General features: G+C 32.9%; 1 protein-coding gene across 50 annotated transcripts in view; it reads right to left on the reverse strand.

Annotated features, from left to right (window-relative positions):
* RIMS2 (regulating synaptic membrane exocytosis 2) overlaps positions 1 to 25,228 on the reverse strand; it is a 601,125-nt gene that overhangs the window by 175,109 nt on the left and 400,788 nt on the right. For 36 of the 50 annotated variants that reach the window (XM_027064049.2, XM_027064046.2, XM_053208500.1 and 33 more), the window contains 2 exons: positions 22,042 to 22,221; positions 21,028 to 21,137 (listed from right to left, as the gene is read on the reverse strand). In XM_027064049.2, coding sequence (XP_026919850.1) covers positions 21,028 to 21,137; positions 22,042 to 22,221 — 290 coding nt within the window. Of the gene's footprint in view, positions 1 to 20,164; positions 20,198 to 21,027; positions 21,138 to 22,041; positions 22,222 to 25,228 lie in introns of all 50 variants that reach the window. The other 14 variants (XM_053208502.1, XM_053208507.1, XM_053208505.1 and 11 more) reach the window with 3 other exon arrangements.

Genomic DNA, 25,228 nt, shown 5'->3' on the forward strand with positions numbered 1-25,228 from the left:
TGCGTTGTATAAAATATTTACTTAGTTTTTACATTACTTTTTTTTCTATCAAAAATAAAATATATTCATTCTACAACAATCCAGAAATTACCAGTCTCTAATACTGCCCAAGAACACAGCCTTGATGCGATTTTCCAGATTAGATGGATTAGACTAGCACCTAACTAGAAGACTAATTTAGATTATTGATTTAGATGGAAAACATTGTTTCTACTATTAAGAAGTGTTAAAATATTAAAAAATAAAGGGAAGCAAACGTCCCTAACATCAAAATACTCAAAAAATGTCAAGTATTAAATTCACTAACAAAATACAACTCTCAATATTTACTTTTCTTAAGATAAACTTCATGAAGCATAATTACAAAGGGAGAAGAAAAAAAAAATCCCTACCTTCACCACAGTTACAGATCCATAAAGAATACAATATGGAGATATCCATGTTAGAAAAAATTAAAGGTTAATACATTAACTAAATCATATAATATTAAAACTAAGGGTTTATGCATACAAGATGCTATAGTATGTCACAAAACACAACTTGCAAAATATTGTAACAGTAACCCAACAAAGAAGTTCACTGTCCTCTACTTTCCCAGAGAAACGCAGACTTATTTTCCAGATAAGAAACAGCAAAGTAAGTAGCACCATCATGGTTTCGGGGTAATTACAATAAAGGGAGCCAGGTCATTTCAAAATTTTCCTAGATATAGTATATTTTACACGTAGAAAATAACAAATCAAGGCAGGTAATCTTTTTATGAATAGTATCAATTAATTATCAAATGTTTCAGAAATCATTTAAAATTGTTATCTCAAAATACATTCTGAACTATTTAAGTCCAAGATCTTTAACTGGAGAAACTGTATCAGTTCTAAAACATTCATTCAGTATGACTAACTAAAGTTAGCTTTCCCACCAAAGTTTTTTGTCGGATGAGTTTAAGTAAAATATGAGATACAATATTTTATGTAAAATATGCTCTTTTCTCAGATACATTTCAATTACCATAAGAACAGATAACTCACAAAGTGAAAATAGACGAAAGTTTTTCAGTGTTTAATAATACTGCATTATTATAGATCACAGTATTCTAGTCTAGAATAAGACTGCTCATTGAAAAAATAAACAACAGATTTTCCATACTCAAAAAATCGTGACTTGTGTTAAGAATGTTTTATTAACTTTACGGCCTAAACAAAATCAAATCCACATTCTACATAAGGAAGATGTTGGTGATTTACACTAAACATTATCCATAAAACCTGAAGTTTAAAATCATTTGTATGATTTTTATATTTTATGCTCATAACTAAGATATTAATGTAATAAATATCATTATGTTTCCCAGGGATCTTCACCTATACTGTCAATTAAGTAAGAGATATTGAATATATATCACCCCTTTGGCTGATAATCCCCTTAGGGCAGTCTAGTTTTTCGAGATGTCAAGATTTTTCTTTAAAAAAAAGATACTAATCCATAATACTTACAGTTCATCCAAATATTGGTTAATTTTCTAGCCTACATAATGCCATGTATTCCTCTGGTTCTATAGTCTTGGATTTAAAATAAAAATTGCAAATGACTTTTTTACATTGTCAGTATACATCCTAAAAATGAAAACATTTCCAGGTATTATTCTTGCACAGACTTTCATGAAACGGCAACAAAAAATATAACAATACAGGCTATTGATACATAGCTGACTTTGCATCTCAGATTTGGGTTCAAGTCTTTACAAAATTTTTCTAATACCACAAGTTTACTACAATAGTCTTCTGATGAAGAATCTTTAACAATTAATGGAAGATGGTATCTTAGATTTTACTGAATGAAAATGATGTATTAAACACTGAGTACAATCAATAGATTATTAGCATCATAGATGTATTTAAATATAAAATAAAGGATGACTCCAAACATACGTTCCGTACAGCTCATGCTCAAAACATGTCACGGAAATGCAATTGGCCCCACCTGATATCCCACTGCTTTCCTCTCATTTCATCACTTCAAAGTTTCAATAATTGAAAAATATCCTTTACATATCCTACCTTACTTATAGAAACAAACAAAAATATTTAAGGACACTAACATTTAGCAGTGTTTACTGCCTTAGCATTCCACATACTTACTCATGACATGTAGGGTGTGAATTTCCAGGACCAGTTTGAATTTCCCAGTAAATAGGAAAATGCACCATTGCCAACAATAGATAACTCTATGTAAACATTTTATCATGACATCAAAGCAAGCACTCTAACTACGTTAATTTTCCTGTACTACACATGAAGTTTATATTCAGTTAGGGGACTAAAGGGATAAAAAAAAATATATGCTATATGTGAGAATATACAAATTAATAATATTTAGAGGGCATTTAAAAAATTTTGTTTGTGAGATTTAAAAAAAATTTTTTTAGCTAAACATTGCATTGCTTCATGACTTTAATATTCAACATAATTTATTTGCATAGATATATAGGGCCACAAATCTATTTATGTAATCAGAATGATGGCAAAGGAGACAAATAAATAATAGGTTATGACCAAGGATAACTCATATCACGCAATATAGCAAGGGAAGAGTTTTACAGTAATCATTAATTTTACACTGTTTACCTTTGAATCCCATTAAATATATTAAGATAATTACTACCCAAATAAACTGCGATTCTTAATTGAAAATTTGAAAAAAAGAAAGATATTTCTCTTACAACTTATAAATATACTTAGATTCCTAAAGTAAATTCCAGTTTATTTTACTAAATTTTCAGTATGTGTTTTACTAAAAGATAATTCACAGACTAAGCCACTTGCACTGTGGCATTTTGGCTTTCTTTCCGGACTTAGGTAACATACTACTTTTTCTCGAAGCAACCTATTCTCCTTAACAGCACTATCACAACTGTGGTAACTTAATCATTAGTATTATTACTTTTCATTTATGTATTTTTGCCAGAATATAAACTCTATGGGGCAATTGCTGTATCCATGTTGTTTATGCCAATAACTCAGTGCCAAACACAATGCCTGGCATACAACAGAATAGCAGTGAAAACTCACTAATAAGTTAGTTTAATTTATACACTGACATAGTTTAAAGCCTACATTTTTGAGACCTAAGATGAACTAAGTCACCATTTAAAAATACATTAACACTGTTACTATAGACACAGTCATTTTAATGATAATATCACTATCAAAAACGCCATTTACATCCTAAAATTTTGAATGAAATTTTCAATGTGTACTCTCATCCAATTACTGATTAAAACTAGGACTGATTATTCAGTTTATTGGTTACCTCTGCCCTTTACTCCTGGTTCAAGTTTTTGTTTTCTACTTAGTTAATAATACTTCTCCAAATAAGAAAAGAAAGAGAGGAAAATAAAACCGCTTTATTTCAATTCATTCATAGAAATAATGGACTGAAGAGACTACTGAATTCACACAATACGCTACCATTCCTTATTGTAGCAATATTTTTAGCTGCAAAAGTTGTAAGTAAGTCATTGCCAATATCTGGTTTAATGTCTTGACAGTATCATTGGAGCTTTGTACAGTACTTTTTAAGGATGCAAATAATACCTCTCCATTATTAAGGTACTTTAATTAAGTATATTTGTATCTAAATATATATCATATTTAATTATATATTAAATTTAATACATTTAATAAATAAATATATTATATTTAATTATATATTGTGATACCTTTCCATTAAGGTACTTCAATTTGGGTCAAAACAGCCAAATATATAAATGGCCATTTGTGTTTAAATTAGTCAGTTCTTCTCCTACAGAAATAATCTTGATGACAAAAAATCTGTTTTTTCCAAACTATGTAGAATTCATTTTCTAAACAAATCTTGGAATAAAGTGTTCACCATCCTAATTAAATAGGTTCAACACACTATGAAGTTCACACCAAAATGAGAAAAAGGAGGTACAAGAAGCACACACATATTTAAAAAGCATGAAATGCAATGCTTATAGTCTCATGCTTTCAGTGGTTTTCCAAACCCTGACAAACCTGACTCAGATTGGTGCTTCTTTTTCGGCAATGATTTGTCATCACTTATTGTACCATTCACCTTTTTCTGGTCTTCCCATGTGACTTCTAGTATAAATCAAAAAACAATAATCAGACCTTGTCGGAAGTACAGAGAATGTGTGCAAAAAGAGCCTAAAATACTTCAGGAATATAATTATTTTTTAGACTTTTCCCCCTATGCTTTTCCATAAACTCTTAGTAATATGTAGTCGATGTTTTAGATACAGGAATGTGACATTTGAATTTTTTTTTTATTTCAAAATCCAGAGCACCAAAACTTATTCCAGTAAATTCCAAAACATATTTTCAATAAAATGGATGGGGGCCAAAATATAAAAAAAAACTATAATTAAAATGGTTTGGCAAACAAAGTTTTTTTTTCCTTGGTTGATATTAAATAACGTTAATTTCTTTTAGAAATAAATGTTTTGCTAACCATTGTGTTATTATGGTGAAATAAAATGTTTATATGGAATTAAAATGCAGAGACCTCAAAAGATATCAAGAGAAAATCTACAAATACATTTTAATATATGATAAGATAAAATTACTAGTTATTTTGCTACCTTATTCAGTACTTTCATTAAACCACAGAAAAATTTATGTGCAATGAGGATATTATTTCAATGGAAACTACTAACAGTTTGGTGTCATTGAATATGAGTTACCTGGCTTATCTAAGATTATTCAGAATTATTTGCAGTATTATGTAATATTTTTCATTCAACAAATATATATTCAGCACCTATTATAATCCAGGCACGTCTAGGCACTGGGAATATAACCATAAACAAAAAAAGGCAAAAATCCATGCTCTCATAAAGTTTATATTCTAGTAGGAGAAATAGATTAAACAAGATAAACGAGTAAAATGGTTTATGATTTAGAAATGTGTAAGTGCTCAAAAGACAAACATGAAGTGGGTAAGAAAAAAAAAATGGCCAGGGTGTGATGGAAGCTTGAATAAGGTAGTCATGAAGGCAAGTTTTGAGTAAAGAACTTAAGGAAGGAAGTAAGGGAGTAAACCATATAGTTATTTGGGGAGAAGGCATTACAATCGGTAGAACAGCACATGCAAAAGTCCCGAGGTAAGGGCCTGTCTGACATGTTCTAGAAAAGCATGGACATCTCTGTGGCTGGCACAGAGTGAATGAAGGGGAAAATACTAGAAGATGAGGTTAAAAGGTAATAAAATGGGAAGTGGGGGAGTGCAGTTCATGTAGGGCCGTGTAAGTCATGTACCAAAAGACTCACTGACCACCATTGAATCTTAATCTCAGTAGCATTCATAAGCACTTATGTATACACTTGCTTGTTTTTTATTCACATTTTTAAAGCTACCTTATAAGTAGCTGCTTACTATTGACGTATATTTGTAATCCCATGAGGTTTCACCATGCCATACAAAATCCTCTGGTGCCTTATCCTCCTTTGGCCATAAATAATGGAATACTAACATCTTAAAATACTAACCTAAGCAAAACATAGCTAGGAAGATGAAACTACTGTCAAGATGGGAAAATATGCCATCTCTAGCATATCTGCTAGAATCAACTGCATCAATTATAAGGGTTTTTCAGTTCCTAAACCTGAAATAAATGTTATTAATACTAAGTCACTTTATTCTGGTCCCACATGAACCAGCTACTGTGAAGAAACAAACTCCTTGATTTGGGAGTATGAAAGTAACACTGAGGTGTCTCATCGATACCCTGATTTTCCAATTGGTAAATAATCTGCTAAAGATGCAATATAGGACTCTGAAATGGTAAACAAGCTAGATAGAGATGCTATATTTCAATCAACTGCTAGTGGCAAGAAAAAATTTAAAACATTTAAAGAATATACAAATTTTCTAATAAATTCCAACGCTCTAGTTAAGTGATAAGAATAAAGGAATCATCTGCCCCTTAATCCAAATTAATGTGTAATATCAAAATCAAGAGACCAATTCCCTCATTTTGCAGAAAATAACAAGTTCATTAGTAGCAAGGTATTTCTTGCATTTGGTTACCCACCTACATAATATGAAAGATTTAACAAGCATTACAGACTTGTTTCTAAAATCACAATTGCTAAAACCCTAAACATTTGTCATTTTAGAATTGTTAACACCTTTCACCACTTGGCAGTTTGTAATGTTACAAAATAGAAGACATGCTACTTTTGAAGTAAGGTTGAGTATGTATGTAGAGGTTGAAATGGCTTGTTTTGGAAATGGTACAGCCTATCTGTAAATTGGCAGGAAGCATATTCTGAAGGGTAGAATAAAAAAAAAAACACAACACCTTAACACATGACATGTTTAGTTTTAAACACTTTCTTTGAGTTGACAAACATTTTAGATGAAGAGAAATTGTTTAAAGTCATTTGTCTTGTGTTGGCAGAGTGAAATTAGCCAGTATTTGTTGAAAATTTATTACACGTCAATAACAAAAGAAGTTCCATAACCATCAATTTATAAATGTCAGCCAGTGTAACAATGAAAGATGACTTAGGCTATCAAGGCTATCAACAGTTGACAAAAAAATGTAATAGATATGTTACCAGACTGAGACCCATGGTGGTTTCTAGGAACATTTCTACTATTAACTATGTGTATAACCTTAGGCAAGTTTCATAGTCTCTTTGGTCTCTTAGATGTTATATTTGAAGTGAGAAAGCTGGTCTTGAAAATTTGAAAGGTTATTTTCATCTCTGAAAATACAGGGTTGCTCTTGCTTCTTATTATTCTAGATTGATGAGGCAGATTTTATGGAAGAGTACCTAAACCAGAGATGAAAGTAGGACACCGAGATTTTAGAAGATTTTCCGAAAGTTCTAAATGTGACTATTATTAAATGCTTGTTGAAACTCAAATGTCTATTTTAAAACATAATTAAAGTCACAAAAAGAACAGAAGTGACTACTGACTCATTAATTCATTCATTACCCAAAAGCCAGTGCTAAAAGGTAGCCATATTTAAGCCCTTTTTGAACTACAGGTCACATCATTAAAATGAAATATTTACAGTAATTAAAAGCAAACTAGTTTTGTATCAGGAAAATCTTCAAATTGTTTGAAAATTGTTTTAGATATATTAAATAAAAATAGCAAAAATATCACTGATGCAACATCTTAAAGACAGTCTTTTCTGTTAAAGGACTATTGTGGTAACTTAAAAAATAAAATAATCTCCTTAGTGTTAAATAATAATGAACTTAAAATTGAAATTTAAGTACAAAGGGCAAGTCCATGATACTGTATACCCAGTACCCAAAGGTAAAAAGTAAAAAAATCAAAGATGTATAATGTAATTTAATTGGCAAGTATTACTTTGAAAGAATCCATTCAAGTACAGACAAAAAAGTTTGTTCTGAAGGGATATATACATATATATGTATATGTATATGTACATATATGTATATGTATACATATGTATATATGTATATATGTATATATATATATAAATATATATATATTTTTTTACTAGTACTCTGAGTATTTTAAAACTGAATTGAGTAGATATTCAGTTGTGAATTTAATTTGTAGATGGGAAAGCTTAAAGACATCTTTAACCAATGTTAGATAATGTAAAGAATGATTTTACTCATGAAGACTTAACTATGAAGTGTGTTTTTAAGTGACATTTAAGAAACCCACATGTCTTCAAAATAACTGTATTCCAGCTAGTTTTCATCACACTAGGCAGCCAATCCTACAAATACTACGGTTTAAAGAGCACAGATTCTTACATTAATAAGACTGCATTTCTATAATCCTATATGTTTCAATGTGCTCCCACATATAGCATTGTATTTAATGCTATGAGACAAAAAGGAGCTTCTATCACGCGGTTGGTTTCTATAGGTAAGAAAACAAAGAGCTGAATAGTTATCTACTGTATGAACCATCCCACATCCATTACCTCATCTGATTCTCGAAGTAACACAGTGGGAATAAAAGAAATATGCTAAGATTTCCTTTTCTCAGATGAACTAACTCAGGTTAAGGGCCTACAGTCACGTAGTTGGTACATAGTAAAGGCAGGCCCTGAGCCAATGTCCAAAATATGTGCTCGTTCTCTAGGCCAATATCATGTTCCTAAGATTATATTGTTTTCAACAACAAACAGAAGATGGCTTTAGGATTATGTTTAGAAAGTCAGTGGTGGTATGGCTGGAACAATGGCTGAAGTATGCAGAAAGGTATGAGGTAGAAGGGAGTTTTTCACTAAATGTTATTAGTCAATTGAGTCTTTGGGAGTAGAGAATAAAATGAGCAAAAGGGAAAGAAAAGTACAGGGCACCTGGGTGGCTCAGTCGGTTGAGCGTCCCACTTCAGCTCAGGTCATGATCTTGAGGTTCATGAGTTCTGGCCCCATGTTGGGCTCTGTGCTGACAGCTTGGATTCTGGAGCCTGCTTCAGATTCTGTGTCCCCCTTCCCTCTCTGCCCCTCCCCTGCTTGTGCTCTCTTTCTCTCAAAAAAAAAGTAAACATTAAAAACAATTTTTAAAAAAGGGAAAGAAAAGTAAAATAAGGAGAAATGGCCTCCAAGAAGGAAAGCCTAGGAAAAGAAATTTTAAAATATTTATCTGGAAGTACTTTTAACTTCTACAACTGATTCACTTAGGCTTGTGGAACTGAATGAGGAGGGAAATTTTTAAATGCATTTATTCATCTTTACTGTGGTCTCTGATACAGTTCAGACCATCACAGCAGACTACTGAAATACGCTTTTAAAATGGTCATTGGTCCTGTCTCTTTTCTTTCGAGCCATCCTGTTCATCATCACTGACTTACTGTTCCATAATATAGATGTGATTGAATGCTCAAAAATATATGATACGTGTCTTGCTGTTTTATGATATCCCTGAATTTCTCCATATAAATTTTGGTCAAATGGTCGTTGGCCTAAGTTGGCAACAAATGTTATATTTAGGAAATATAAAATCCATTCCTATCTAGATATAATTCAAATTTGGAAATTAAGACATGGGTACAGTACTCTCCTTGCCCAAGAATCATTCATAAGAATACAGAGAGGCAGCAAAACACAGTCAGCCCGTACTCTAAATGCTCTCCAATTTCTAGAATGCTTGTATTTTTATTTTTTTTATTGTTTATTTTGAGAGAGAAAGAGAGAAAGAGCAGGAGAGGGGAGGGAAAGAGAGAGAGAGAGAGAGAGAGAGAGAGAGAGAGAGAGAAAGAGAGAATCCCAAGCAGGCTCTGCACTGTCAGCACAGAGCCCGATGTGGGGCTTGAATTCACAAACTGTGAGATCACGACCTGAGCTGAAATCAAGAGTCAGACGCTTAACCCACTGAGCCACCCAGGCGCCCCTAAATACTTGTAGAAGCAAGTATCCTTTACAGAAACTGTCAAAAATAGTTTATTAATTTTGGTTCCTTTGTAAACTTTTTTTCCCTCTCTTCTTCCTCCTTTCCTTCCTTTCTTTCTCATCGCAAGGTTATCTATATTTGAAATAAAGTAGATGACTATACATTGAGGCTCAAAGGACAAAATATTTTTCCTTTTATATGTTTAGGGACGTGACTTTTTGATAGGTAGCATGGTAGGGCTTAGTCTATAAACCTGATAGTGAGTGACTCACTAAATAGTCAGTTAGAGGTTATATCTGTTAAGTTTCCAAACCAAACAAAATTAACAAATAACAGTAAAAACGTAGACAATAAATTGGAAGCAAAACCACTTGAGACTTTAGATCTTATTAGTTACATCTCCAAAAACACTTCGTTTCTTTAGAAAATTCTTACAGAATACTTTATTTTACAGAAGAGGAAACTGAGGTGCAGAGAAATTAAAAGCCTTACCAGAGGTCATAGGCCTACCAGTAGAAATGAGCTTAAGAGCCAAGTATTGACTTCCAATGGAGTCCTCTAAACACTACAAAACCTGAAAAGTACTAGTGATTTCAATAGTTCTCTGACTTAGAGCAAAGTATTCTAAGTATTTGCATATTGATTTTTACACATGGATTAAAACATGTACAAATGTATTAGCATGTTATGCAATAACTAATGCTGTAATCTAGCCTTACTTGTTCCCTGTGGTATTGTGTCTTATGCGAGCTGTGTGATCAAAAACAGTATCAGAATTAATAATTTCCTAAAAACTACTAAACAGTATCTATTGAATAAGTGGCTCAGTTTTACTTTTATAACCAGGTGCTTTTACTTTAAATTGAAAGTTTTCAGACTGTGTGCTAAAAATGCAAAATCAGAGCAAGACATCACTAAGAAACATTAGTAATAACAGCTAACACTTACATGGTACTTATTATGTGACCAGTATTGTTCTGAGCAATTTAAATATACCAAATTATTTAAGAAAGTAAATTTATAGGGGTGCCTGGGTGGCTCAGTCAGTTAAGCGTCCAACTTCAGTTCAGGTACGATCTCACAGTCCGTGAGTTCGAGCCCCATGTCAGGCTCTGTACTGACAGCTCAGAGCCTAGAGCCTGCTTCACATTCTGTGTCTTCCTCTCTCTCTGCCCTCCCCCCATTTGCACTCTGTCTCTCTCTCAAAATAAAATAAAGACATAATTTTTTTCAAAGAAAGTAAATATATAGCATGGCTACAAAGCAAGCAACGTTATTTAGAGTAGACGAGTAGAGTAGAGGTAGTTCAAGGCAGAATTCGTCATTATGACTCTTCTAAGGTACCTAGTACTCTCCCACATGTTACAGTACCCCTTTCCCTATACCTGCCTTTCCCCACTCATAGGCTCTAACTTTCTGCCTATGAAGATCTGTATGTGAGAATAGCTCAGGTCAGTCTCCTCAGGAACATTTACATTTCAGTGTTCTGGAAAGCCGAAAAGCTTTTTATTATTAAAATAATTAAGCCATCAGAGATGAGCAGAATATAAACTATGACAAGCAGTGGAAGAAATATCTTAGGCTGAAAACCTACCCAGAACCCCTCAAAACTTACCTCTTCCTTATACCTATATATCACAATCTTTAAGACACTATGTAAGTGACATGCTATAAAATAATTTTACCAGCCCCGTTTTGTTATTCTTATTACATATTATTATTGTTTTAACTTGGGACCTCCCCAAAGCAGGAATCCGTTACTGCATTCTCAATAACCAACTAGTGCCATATACTGAAAATAGCACATATTGGTTGAAATGAACTAAACCATTAGCTAATAGTTAAAAGAAAATAAATGGTTGAAACCCATGCAAGGAGATTGTCACTTATCTGAAGAGGCACAGTATAGAAATGCTTACATTGGGAGTCAAGACTAGAGATGTGTTACCATGTGGGTTGAACAAAGCTGATTATCCTCTAGAATTCTGCTCCTTTATTAACAAAGGAAAGCAGTTTTAGGAAAAGATTTATAAGGTTCCTTCTAAATCTAAAAGTCTTCATTCTAAATCTAGGAGTAAAGCCACAGAATACCGATAATTACCCTGGTAAACTATAGGCAGATGGCTGGGGCCACATGACTCTACAAAGCAAACTGGCAGATCTTGATTTAGAAAACACACACACACACACACACACACGCATGCACGCACGCACGCACGCACACAGCTTCCCACATATCCTGCATGTATTCTGTTTCTATGATCTCTTCCCTCTGTAAGAGATTTTTATTGATTTTCCTCTCTCTACAGCCAAACTCTTTCAAAGGCATTATATTCACCATCTCTCTTTCTCTCCTCTTTTAAATCCATTCTACTCAGCCTTCTACTGCCTATGTCTCCAACAAAGCTGTTAGTAATGAAGGTTAGCATGACTTCCTACCTGCTAAATCTATGGTTTCATGCTCAACAGTTCTCTCCCACTTCAAGTACTTTCTTCACTTGTACTCAGAGACACTACACTCCCTGGTTTCCCTCCTATTTCTCAGTACCCCGCTACCTCATCTTGTCAACTTCTAAATATGAGAGCAGTTCAGGTCATAGTCCCTAAACCTCTTCTATGCTTGTTCTCTCGGTGATCTCAGCCTTGGGTTCCTAAATCTCTCTCATTATGAGATTAACTCCCAAACAGTCCAAATCTCTAACCTGAAGTCCAGACCATGTTTTAAGCCACCTATTTGGCATCTTATCTTAGATGTCTAAGAGGATCTCTGACTTATATCCAAAATTCAGCACTTGAGCCCACCGAATGATTCTTCTCAAGTTTTCCCCTTTATCCGTTAAGGCTCTATCTTTAATATCTACCCAGAGTCCAACTCCTCCTGTCACTAGCCATCTAAGCCACCATCACCTCTTTGCCAGGTTATTGCAAAAGCCTCCCTGTTTCTAATCTCCATTCTTTCAGGTTAGGCTCAACATGGCAATTAAATTGATGTTATTTCAAAAAGAAATGGTGTTGTGTCACTTGAATGAAAATCTTCCCATTTCACTGAGTAAAAAAAAAAAAATCCTAACACTGACTGATAGATAATATGAGTCACCTGCCCCAGTCCCTTCTGACCACACCTACTACTATTCAGCTTGCTCACTCTGTGGTACCCAACTGACCTCTTCACTTTCTCTCGAGTAAGTCAAGCTGGCTCCCATATCAGAGTCCTCCTTCTTGCTGTTGCCTCTGCCAAGAACACTCTTCCTTCCCTGGCCCTCAAGGGGGTAATTCTGTCACTTTATTGAGGTTTCTGCTCAAATATTACTTAGATGGGAATACTTCTCAGAATGCATTATCAAGAATTATTTACCCTACTTTCTTGAATACTATCTAATCCATTATCCTCACTGAATTTTCCTGTTTGTACTTGTCAGTATGTGAAACAATAGTATATATTCTTTTATTTATCATTTGCTTCCTCCAATAAATGTAAGGATTATGAAGGTAGGGAGCTTGCTTGACATGCACACTAGTATATCTCCAGCACCCAGAACAGAGACTGGATCATCATAGTACCCCAAAATTATTTGTAGAAATAATGAATTAATAAATAAATAAATTATAATTAGTTAGAAACTCACCAATTATGCTGTTCTTTGAGTCTTAATTTATAGCGCTATACCATGGGATAAGGATAGTCCAGTCGCATTTTAGCTCGTTAGGGGTATGAAGAGCCAATGTATCAAAAGGGATTGGCTTAGGTAGAGTGTCATTTGAGAACTCAGAAACGGATTCCAAGTACTAAAGAATCTAATGTTAATACAGGGTTAATGGAGACATTTTGGCTGACTGATCACATATCTTACTAACTGAAGGAGAGCATACACTAGGTCTATTCCAAAATCAAATGTGGGCACTTCATAGCAAGATGTAGAATAAAGCTATCTTTATTATTTCCTCTCTTTGCATTTTAAACCAGAAGAGAGGATGGTGATAAATCCATCATTCAATTCAATGCTTGGCCATTTCTAACACATGGTTACAGCTGGAATTCATGGTTACCTTTTTTTTTTCTTACTTTTCTTTTTTTTTTTTTAAGTTTATTTATTTACTTTTGGTTGGGGGGGAGGGAGGGTAGAGGGAGAGGGACAGACACAATCCCGAGCAGGCTCTGCACTGTCAGCATGGAGCCCGATATGGGGCTTGAACCCATGAACTGTGAGGTTATGACCTGAGGTGAAACCAAGAGTCAGACGCTTAACCGACTGAGCTACCCAGGCGCCCCCCCCCCCTTTTTTTAACTCAATATGTAAGTAGAAGGAACATAGGAACATCTTTTTAACCTCTGGAATTTTCTCTAATCCATAAATATGCTTTTAACCAATTAAAAAACAACCTCCCACCTTAATCTTACTCATGGACTTTACTATGAGATTTAAAACAGTACATTTGTCTCTCCCAAAAGCAAAGAGCAAAGGGAAAAATTAGATACCCAGAACTTTATTATAAGTAGGTCATTAAAATATTACACTAAATAAAAACATGAGTTAGTATATGCAAAATATATAGAGTTCTCATCTTTCAAATTTTATACGTGAACTTCTTTCTAGGTCCAACTATATCATATGCAGGATTGATCTACATAACATAGTGACGTTTTGTAGTAAAGATGATTTTTATATAAATGATAAAAATACATTAATCATGAGTGGGAGTGACTGAGGTCCCCATTCTCATTGTCAGTAGAACTTTTACATGCAATATCAAAGGAATAACAAGAATGGAGAACAGTTTAGAAGTAAAAGATATAGCGGCATTCAGGGTCAACTAGAGGTCAGGAAGCCAAAAAACCTGCTGAAAGTACTTCCTCAGTTCAAGTATTTACATTGGTTACCTCCTGTGAAGTCCTCATTCTTTTGATTCCTTTATTTAAATGTGCTTAAATACAAAATGGCATTAAATGTTCTTAAAACTTGTTGCACCCTGACATTTAAGAAGATGTATTTACTCTTTCGGATCAGTGACATAAATTTCAGTTCATATGAACATATTCTTTCGTAGGTGCTAAGCAAAGATCATAGAGGTTAAGAAATAGATAAAAATGACAAATATGTAAATGCACATTGAGGGCTTATTTAAATTTTTATTGTTTTATGGAAAATGTTAATATTTTATAATACTTGATTTCATTTTATTTATTTTGCTATGTTATTTTCTCTCTCTTTTTTTTTTTTTACCTATCTTAGCACATTTTAAGAATTATATGCTGAGAGGGGTGCAAATAAATGACACTCCACAGTAAGAAACATTGTTAAATTATCTTAACGCTAATTAAATATCACACCCAACACTGTAGACAGTATTTATAACAGATGAAGACAGGACAGAAAGAATTCAAGACTAAAAGACATTGTAACTAAAAATTACTGACACAAAAACTATTCATTTCTTAATTTGGCCCATAACAAGGGCAAATTGTAATGATATAGAGAAATTTTAGCACAATGATTTTTTTTATAACCGTCTTAAAATGCCGACATTCTCAGTCAATACATGTAGTCGTATTTGATTAGCAATTACTACAACGCAGATACAGTCCTTTTCCTGACAGAAGTTAGTTTTGCTGGGTTAAAAAATTAAGTCACCAATAATTACAAGAAAACTAAATCTAAGTACTGAAATTGATCATCTTTTTTACTCACCCAGGCAATATATTAATGCATGTGTATAAAACTGTGAACAACTACAAATATTATATATGTTCATTTAATATTGTTGAGCTCACAATTAAGTTCATGTCATTTTCTACTTTAAAATTTTGCTTTAAAATATTTTTTAAATCGTTCAGTTTTAAAACAATTTCTGGATTAAAAAATATCTTTGTGTTTTTTGCATGAAAACATGACCATCACTTTTTTCCTCAGAATCTTAACAAGACCAACAAAGCCAAACCTCTGGCTTTCATGCCACACATTTCAATAGAATAGGATCGTACTAGGATATTTATGTTTATTTAATTTAAGAAACCATATTCACACACACCACAAATGTCAATACTGAGTGTCTATACAGAGAAAGGCACTATTAAGTTCATATTAGACTTGCCTTTTTTCCCATTATTAGATGAGCTTGGTGTTTCTCCCTCATTGTCTTTTTAACATTGAAAACAGACAATAGCGGTTAGTAATTAAGGTCACTAACAACCCAAATAAAAACTAAGCACACCACAAAAGATGAAATCACACACTAGGGAAACAAATTCATGCATTAAACATGACACCTCACATTAATGAACACAAAAGTAAAGTATATCCTTCCCATCCTATGATAAAAGTAGTAGGAACAAAAATAAAATGAGGAATAAGGAGTAATTTTATACTAAATTAGAAGATTGTAGTTGTGGTTTTACGCTAATTTAATAATTGACATAATTCACTAAGTTAGTTTTGAGAATAAAGCATAGGTAACAAACTGGTCCAACAAATAGGCTTTATCTTAAGGAAGTGAAAAATAAATAAAAATGATATTAACTACCACTGAAGCCCCCAAACTAATGACATCCAACAAAATGACTTTCCTGTGGAAGCCAATTCATAAACAGTGTGAAAGCATTTCAGTGTTCATATGGACTGATATGAGATATATAGGAATGGGCAAATAGGAAAACGTTAATTGCACACGTAAATTAAAATGAAGTTCATTTTTACGGTATGCTCCAAACAGGTTATTCCTATAGCACTGCAGGAAAATGGAAGATGTGTGACATTCTAGTCGTTAAAATATTAGCTATTCAGAACAGAGATAGTTATACATTTTTATAAATATGTAGCTACACTTGCCTTTGTTTTCATGATCAGATGCACTCTGATGATTCTTCTCATCTTTCGACATTGAAAATAGTTACTGACAATCAGCAACTACAGTTTAAGAGGTCTTGTGTCTTATACTATATATACTGACAGAATGCATCGATGACATAAGGAAATTGCTTTCACACAATGAGAAAGGAGAGAACATAAGGCATATAAAGGAGACTGTACTGTTCATGAATAAAAAGTGATGAGTTAAACAGGGTAAAATTAGGTCTAAAGTTATTGTTCAAAGAAAGTAAAAAAAAAATTTAAACTGACAGCTAAGAAAAGATTAGGATTCAATTCAGTGTTTCAAAGAAAAATAGTGATAATTTGAAAAAAGAAGTATATACATATATTTACTGATTATGTAACATTTTAAGTTTTAAATCCTTTCAGGAGCATTCTGACAAAGAAAGTGGCAAATAACATGACCATCACTTTTTTTTCCCTCAGAATCTTAACATGCCCAACGAAGCCAAACTTCTGACTTTAATGCCACACATTTCAATAGAATAGGATTGTACTAGAATATTTATGTTTATTTAATTTAAGAAAGTATATTCACACGTATCACAAATGTCAATACTGAGTGTCTAATATAGAGAAAGAGATATTATGATATATAAATGTAATAGGGACTTTAAAAAAACACAATGAAAGCTCTTTCCACAGAAGGAGGACTCTTTGGGAAGAAATTATGATTGTCAATAAACATTAGAGCAATATTGAGCTGGGATGAAAACAGGAATGTATGGTAAATTTTTATTTTAGGAAAAAATGATGAAGAAAATAGAGGTAGCCTCTAAAAGCTTTAATGGAATTTATATTCTGCTCTATATTTACTTACAATTTGCCTCTACAAAACCAAAATTTTTATAGAGAGGAGGCTACGATTGCAATATAGTTCTACTCAGTGTAACCCACAGTAGATACTCAAACAGTTTTTAATAAACAGATGAATTGAATACAGAGTTGGGGTAAAGGATAGGTATAAATTTGGTCAGACGCATTGTCTACAATTTTAGTTTGATTTTAACATTAAGGAACATGTTCCAATGGATAAATCAAATATTCTGATAAGTTATCTAGATAGCTTATGTAATATTTCTCCATCAATAAAATTAGACAATTTATTTAAAAATTAGTGCTGAAAAACAATCTATTCTTTATTGCGCATTTATAAATTTGGAGCCTAAATTCTTACATGAAATTGAAAAGTCATACTTCCCAAACATTCAGTTATTTATTTTAGACACACAGACAGACCTGCCTTGACCTCTTCACCCTGCTTTTCTCCCCACTGCTCTTCCTTATGCCCCGTTTCTTCATTAACTTCTGTATTTGCAGAAGTAAAGAAAAAAATAAGACCAGATGTATATATTTGTTACTGTCAGTGACACAAATGTCAAATTATTCATGATATAGTGAGTGACGATAAGGAGACTAAGAGATTATTTAACAAGTTTCTGACATGTTATGTAAGTAAATAAGTATTTTATTAATAAATTATCATATTGTCTTCTTTTATGTTGACTTTGATTTGTAAAAGAGTAATTGTGGCCCCTAAAATATTTGTGGTATGTGATAACTGTGTAGTCAAAATACTTTGTCTATAAGCTTGATATATTCTTAGAAAAATAATATTATGCACCTTTTATGTTACAGAACCAAAAAATGATATATAGAATCTTTTTTACTTTTACAAAATGCCAGTACATCAAGGTCTGGAGAAAATTTAAAAAAATAATAATACCTTAACAGTTGTTTAGTACATTGTACTTTTCTTATATTGCTCCTGTTTACTCTGGTTCTCAAACAAGGAGAAGGTAACTAATACTGTACCATCATGAAAACCAACATATATAAAGTTTTAAATTAATTTCATTAATAGACTAAAATATAAACCAAATCAAAAGGAATTAAACTAGGAGTTGATCATTTTTTAGCTGTTGAACAGGATTAGATAAATAAATGTGTCATTACTTTGATTTTGAAATAATGCCATTAAATTATCTTCTGATAACTTTTAAGTGATAATCCAGACATAATTTGATTTAGACCGCCTATTGATAGCCTAGTTTGGCTCATGTACCGTTAACATCAGTGGGAAGTCGAAACTTCTAAAAGAGATATTTTATATCTCCTTTAAAGCTAAAGAAAATTACACAATTATGTATCTACTTAAGTGTTCATATCAACATTTACAAAAACATTGTTAAAATCATCCATACCTTCAAGCAAAACAAAACAAACAAAAAACTGAAAAACAAGTCCTTTTGTCTCATAGTGGAAATAACAAGGGTGGTTTAGGCTCTCCTTTCTTTTACTTATAAAAAAGAAAAAAGAATTACAATTAAAGGGACATTAAAGGAAAACCATGGTTTGAATAGACTCTACAAGGCAGAAACTAGATGGTATATAGAATGTTTGTTGACAAGCCCGTTAAAAACTTCTTCAACCCTGACTTTCATTATCAGCTCTATGTTGGCTTTCGGGTAGATTTATTATTACAAAGAATGGAACTACTCATATCTCAATAGACTATGGCTATAAAAGATATTAAAAGTGAATTTTAAGAAGTTGTGACTTCATAAGCCAACAAATGAGGTCAAAACTCTATCTTTAAAAATCCTGGGGAGACAAAAAATTTCATATGTTCTACAGAACTTTCCTTCTGGAAAGTACTTTTAAAATTATATACACCCATTATAATGCAAATAATTGAGAATTATAGAAGTGCTGCTATAATCTCCTTATCAGGCAGCACATTAGCACTAGTCACAACAGCATGGAGTTGTTTAAAATCATTGTACATAGCATAGGAAGAACCTCAGTATAGAAGTCGATAAATCATTCAACAATTAACAAGAACACAACTTGTTCCAAGTTATATATATATATATATCTATATATATATATATATATATATATCTATATATATATCTATATATATCTATATCTATATCTATATCTCTAAGGCAATAAAATATCCCTGCCCAAAGGTAGTGCACTTAAAATTTTGTTACAAAGAGGTGATAGCAATATACATTTTAATACAAACATCTATAGAAGGCAAGATTATTTTAGTGATACATAATGCACTATGTGAAGGAACTTTTCAATTGTTAAACAATATTTCATGCATTCATTCAACAAATATTTATCGAGGACCTACAATGTGCCAGGCATTATTCTACGTGCTGGAAATTCGTAAGTAAATAAAAGTGAACAATTCCTTAAATTTACAAAGTTAATTTTAGAATTCTATCATTGGCAGAGGAATTTTTATTATCTTAGTGAATGAATGACACTCCATAGATCATGACTCAATATTTTCTCTTGAGTCATAACGTACTATTGATAATAAAACTGCACATATTTAACTTTGTTATACTGTAAGCAGTCTTGGTACAACATGAAAGGTGATGTAGGGAATACAAACCACAACCACTGTCTAACTCAACAACTTTCTTTTCTAGAAAGACAAATTTAATAATTAAGAGATCATCATAAATACAAAATGAAATATCTGATAAGAGGAACTAGACTAGGTGTACATCTTCAGTAACATAAACACAGACTGCAATTGATATCTTTGCTTAAGGTCTTGCATTAAACAGAATTCTGGTTGAAAGGCAGATGAAAAAAAATTTAAAAACAGAACATTTTATCTTAAGAAAAGATGTGCAACAGAACATTTCACTTAAGAAAAGTTCAACTCTTTGCACTCTTACTTCAATGACGCAAAGAAATTTAACTCCCTGGCATAATTTCCAAGTGAATCAAAAATTGACTGCTTTACCAAAAATCATAAAACAAAACCATTTTACTGTAAATAAAAGTCTTTACACTGGAGGGACATCAATTGCAGTTGGGTTTATTTTTGCTTCCGTAGCCCCCCAAAAAGGCTGTCAGCATAAAACAAACCCTCCTTTATGTACAGACCTTCATAAGGTTCTATCTCCTTGACTCCATTGTCTAGGAAAAACAAAATAAAAACAAAACAAAAAAGGGAACCAAAGCACAGGGGTTAAAAACAACAGAAATTTCCAAAGATACAGAATGTATGTATCATCTATTAAAGAAAAGTTAAATGGTGATTTAAATATATATATAAATATATATGTATTTTTTGGGAAAGCACATCCAGTTACTCAATAAAGGGACCATTTAAAAAACGAGGTTGAAAATTATTATATTCTATCATCCATGCTTTTAGAGGTCCTTTATCCCAGAATTTATAGATGTTTGGGGAGTATGTTCATCTGTGTATAAACAAATAGTGCTTCTTATGCAAAAATTTGAAAGTATTTAAAATATCAGTACAACATGCATCTTTCTTTGTATATTCATGATTACCTTTTTTCTGGCACTCCAGTTTTGAGAAGGATCACCATTGTTGTGCATCAGCTAACCAGTCCTTTGCAGTGTGTGAAAATTGATTTGGCTAGTTACTAATAAACTTTATGTAACTATCAACAATTACATAAACTTAATTGTAGCAAAGAAATATCATCCAATTGCTTATTTAAGAGCATTAAGTTTACTTTTTAAAATGCATTTACTCAAATCTTGAAAATGTGCAAGAGCAGTAACGGAAGGTTATTTTATCTCCAAATATTACAAATTTTAAGTGCAAAACAGGTAACATTTATAAATATATTTATAAATATAACTACTAGCAAATGCGGCTAAGGCGTTCAATTAACAAAAGAAGAAAACTAACACAAAGGTAGTAAAAAAAAATCTTGATTCACCTTAGCTTCCATGTGTATTTCCTATATGACATAATTGGAAATAAAACTTACTTCTCTCCAGTGTCCCCTTTGGTGGAAGTTGAGGAAGTTGTCGGCCCCTTCGTCCTGCTACTGGAGTACTGGACGGGCTTGTTTGGACAGACCCAGTACGAGGATGAGACCTACAAGATACATCATTGATGTTCATTTTCAGTAGCGTGAGTTAAATAATTTTAACACATTTGGTTCATATGATAGCTGTGCAAGTGCAATTTTAAAAGACGTTTAGCTGCTGATTAAAAGGTTAGGAAAGAAGGACAAAATATGGATATTTGAATGATTGTCAAGAGATGCTTCTACTTTCGTGTAATATGCATACATACACAGATACATGCACACAGAATCCTACAGTAACATCCATGGAATTGTTAAATGTAAATTAGTATTCTATCTAGATGCAAGCAACAGGAGTTCTGCAGCTCAAAAAATAAAAAGTAATGCTTTACATTTCTTTCTACCAGAGTTCAAACTCTCAGCACTAACCTCCCTCCCTTTATCCAAGGAGATTTTTACTCAGGCTTATATTGGATATCCCTTTATTAGAAAATATCTCATGAATCTACAAAAAAAAAAAAAACCCTGAACAATTCAAAATTCAACTAAAGAAGACACTGGTTAATACATGATACTAGTATGGATAGAAAGAAACTAAAAATCTAGCTTTATTTATTGTCATTATGATGATTGTTCCAAAAGTGATGTCTAATGGACACAAACAATTTCTCATTCTGTAGGAAAAGAACATGATAGTTATGAAGTGCATTATGGGGGGATTTACCCAGGACTCCTGATAAATGAGAAATCACAAAACAGATGTGGTCAGGACAGTTAAAAACAAATTACAATGGTAGCCACACACTATTATATCCACTGAATATAAATAGTGTGCTTACACTGAAAAGGTTAGTATCAATTGTTATTAGTGATCAGCCAAGGATGATAGAAGAGACCATTTAGCTGCTGGGAAAATAAATAGGTGTGCTGGAGGGGCAAAGGGGAGGTTAGTCCGATTGATTTATCTTTCACCTCGATAAGGCAGGTGAAGGAGGGGCAGATCTTCCAGTCATTAATGAAGGCATCGACCTCATGAGGTTTGTATCAGGACGCTCAGTGGATCTGGAGCGGGCGGTGGTCCGCTCTAGGAGAGGCCGTTGTTCTGTTGGTCTGGATCTGTGATATGGCTGTCTATCTGCTGCTTCACAATCCCTGAAATGTTAGTCAAAAAGCAGCTCAGTTGATCTTTAGTGCCCTTCTGCTATTTGGTTATGATGCATCAAACTGATTTTGAAAAAGGTAATTGTTTAAAATTATCGAATTTGTAAAAAAAAAAAAAAAAAAAAAAAAAAAAAAGTTCTCTTCCCCAACATATTCTGAGCCAGTCTCGCTAAACTTAAGAATTTCTAAGGAAACCCCAATCTGCCTCTAATGGCATTCCCAGTGGAGATGACAGGAGTTGCTCAGTTATAATCAATGGCAACCAAAACTGCCTGCGTTCCAAAATGAATTCCCTAAATGAAACATGTGAAATATGTGAAGTATTCTATTTTCCAAGAATTCAACGGCTTGGCCTAACATTTTCACGAGAGTGAAGAACATACAAGCATTAATCCTAAAGCCCCTAAGGTGGATTGTTAGCGTGTCAGCTGAGATATTAAAAGGCTTTCAGCACAAACATAGTATAGTGATACATCCCAACATTCCAACAGAAGAATCAAAAGGTTGTTAAGAAACCACTGCAACCCTGCAGGCTGTAGCCATATGTAAACATGGTCCACAAGAAAAATCACAGAAAGCTGGTTAGTCAGCCAATCTGTGCCACCTATCTCGGGGCACTTTAGCAATGCCAACCAATACAATTCAGAAGGGTATCGGGATGCCTGGGTGGCTCAGTCAGTTAAGTGTCTGACTTGGGCTCGGGTCATGATCTCACAGCCCCTGGGTTTGAACTCCGCATCAGGCTGTCTGCTGTAAGCTTACAGCCTGGAGTCAGTTTCAGATTGTGTCTCCTTCTCTCTCTGCCCCTCCCCTGCTCGCTCACTCTCTCTCTCTCAAAAATAAATAAACATTTTAAAAAACCCAGCAATTCAGAAGGGTATTAACTGATTGAAATAATAATGGTTCTGAAACAGTGTGATCTCTTTGACCACAAACACCTCCAATATCAAAACCTAATCCTTGTTGAAAGAAGTATACTTAAATGTGAGGAACCCATCATTACTGATTTTTATATCCCTGGAATCAAACATAATGCTTTTAACACCTAACAAGTGATCAATAAGTGTTTTCTAACACCAGCCCCACTTTCTGCGACACAACCCTAAGAACACAAGAACGCTAACTTTGGCTCAAGAGCTCCATATACCAACGTAATACCTACAAAAATTATTACCTCTCCATCTAGTTGTAACCACAGAAATGGAAATGTTTCTGTATTATGGACCAAGCATTAGTCTCCCCCAAGACTAATGTAAAGAACTTCCACTTTCTCTGTAAGTTCTCTCAATCTTATTGTTGATAATGAAAAATGCAGGCAATTAAAGAAAAATAAGAAAAGAAAGGACACAATTTCCTACATGTAATTAATTACATGGCACACAATTTTAGACCAGCACACATGAGATTAGAGGACCTTAGGAAGTGAGTGCTGGGTTTTTATTCTACAACATATCTTGTGATTCTCTCACACTTTAAATTCACAAGGTAACAGAAGTCAAATCATTTTTAAATATTTTTAAAACTATATACCATGATATGATTGATTTCCTAAGTTTAGCATTTTTATATAAGTATATCCAGGATATGTCAAAAAAAAGCTGATATATACCAACTATAAATACATATAACATATTCAGTTACTTTCAAAGACAGAGATGAAGAGGGTAACCTGATAAGTATAAAAAAAAAATCCCAATTTTATTTTTGTTCCTGAAAAACTATTTGAGAGAAAACACTTTTCTTTAGAAATAAATGTGCTCAATAGTTTGCTAAGTGTTTCTAATGTACATTATCTTTGTATACCTTCACCACAATAAAAAAGCAGAAGCAACGTAACATATATCTCTTAGAGTCCTTAAAGCCAATCTTTTTGGAGAGTATCAATAATTACATTATTTTCAGATTTCCTATTACGTTAACAATAAGCTTTTCTCATTGTAAGACATAGCAACAAAATTTGGTAGAATGTCTATGACCACCCTAACATAAAATGAGGCTAATCCCTCATGTATTTATGCAAAATATGATTTATTCTGATCCTATCAAGCAATTTTTCCAAGTGAAAAGTAATATGTTAGGACATACATTTTTACTTCTTTGACACTACATCTTTAAAAATTGAAATACATGATTGTGAGTGAAATCCGGAGAATTATTTCAAATTTGTTGCTGTGTTCAATGTCCTTAAAAGGATACCGCTACTTATAAAGCAAATAGGTCACTCTTTAGGCAATATCCCTTGGGAAAATTCCTCTTTAGTGGAAGAGCTGTTTGAGGACTATGTCAACATTTTAAATTTTGCATATATTTATTCTCTCCATATTCATAAATAATATGAATTATCTGATTTCTGTAGCATGAAAGGAAAATTGGCTAATCAGTGAAACACAAAAAGAGCCAGGGTAGAAGGTGGCAATTTCCTGAAATGTTCATCATAGATCGTTAAGGGGAATGGAAAGCAACCATATTTTAAACTTTGAAAACACAAGAGAAGATCAACACAGGCTCCCGCTCAAGGGTAAGAATAAGTCTTACTAGGTAAGAATTAAGACAAGAGCTGAGAAAGTTGAAAGTAGCAGTGCCTAAGTGTCACCTATGATGCCCCATCTCGTAGCAGGTTCTTTAAGAGACTGAGATATAAAACTTGAAAACTTCCACCTAAATTCTTAGTGAATTTTAATTTTAAGATAAAGAACTTATAAATAATTTTGAATGGTAGCAACTGAAACGTGAGAAATACGCGTTTGCAAGGCATAAAATATTTTAGAGCCTACCTAGGGTTTTTAACTAGGAGTATATATTTCAATGTATTTTTTTGTAACTGCATTTATTTACCTTATTTTACTTTATGCATTTTAAAACATTCTTCTAAAAAGGGTGGCCATAGGTTTTACAAGATTGCCAAAGGGCGAGCCATATAAAAGGTTAGGAACCATATACCTATAAATTTAAATCTTTCTTAGGTAGTTTGGTTGTTTTTAAAAAGTGATATAATATC

Source organism: Acinonyx jubatus, chromosome F2 (assembly GCF_027475565.1).
Source record: "Acinonyx jubatus isolate Ajub_Pintada_27869175 chromosome F2, VMU_Ajub_asm_v1.0, whole genome shotgun sequence".
Classification (NCBI taxonomy): Eukaryota; Metazoa; Chordata; class Mammalia; order Carnivora; family Felidae; genus Acinonyx; species Acinonyx jubatus.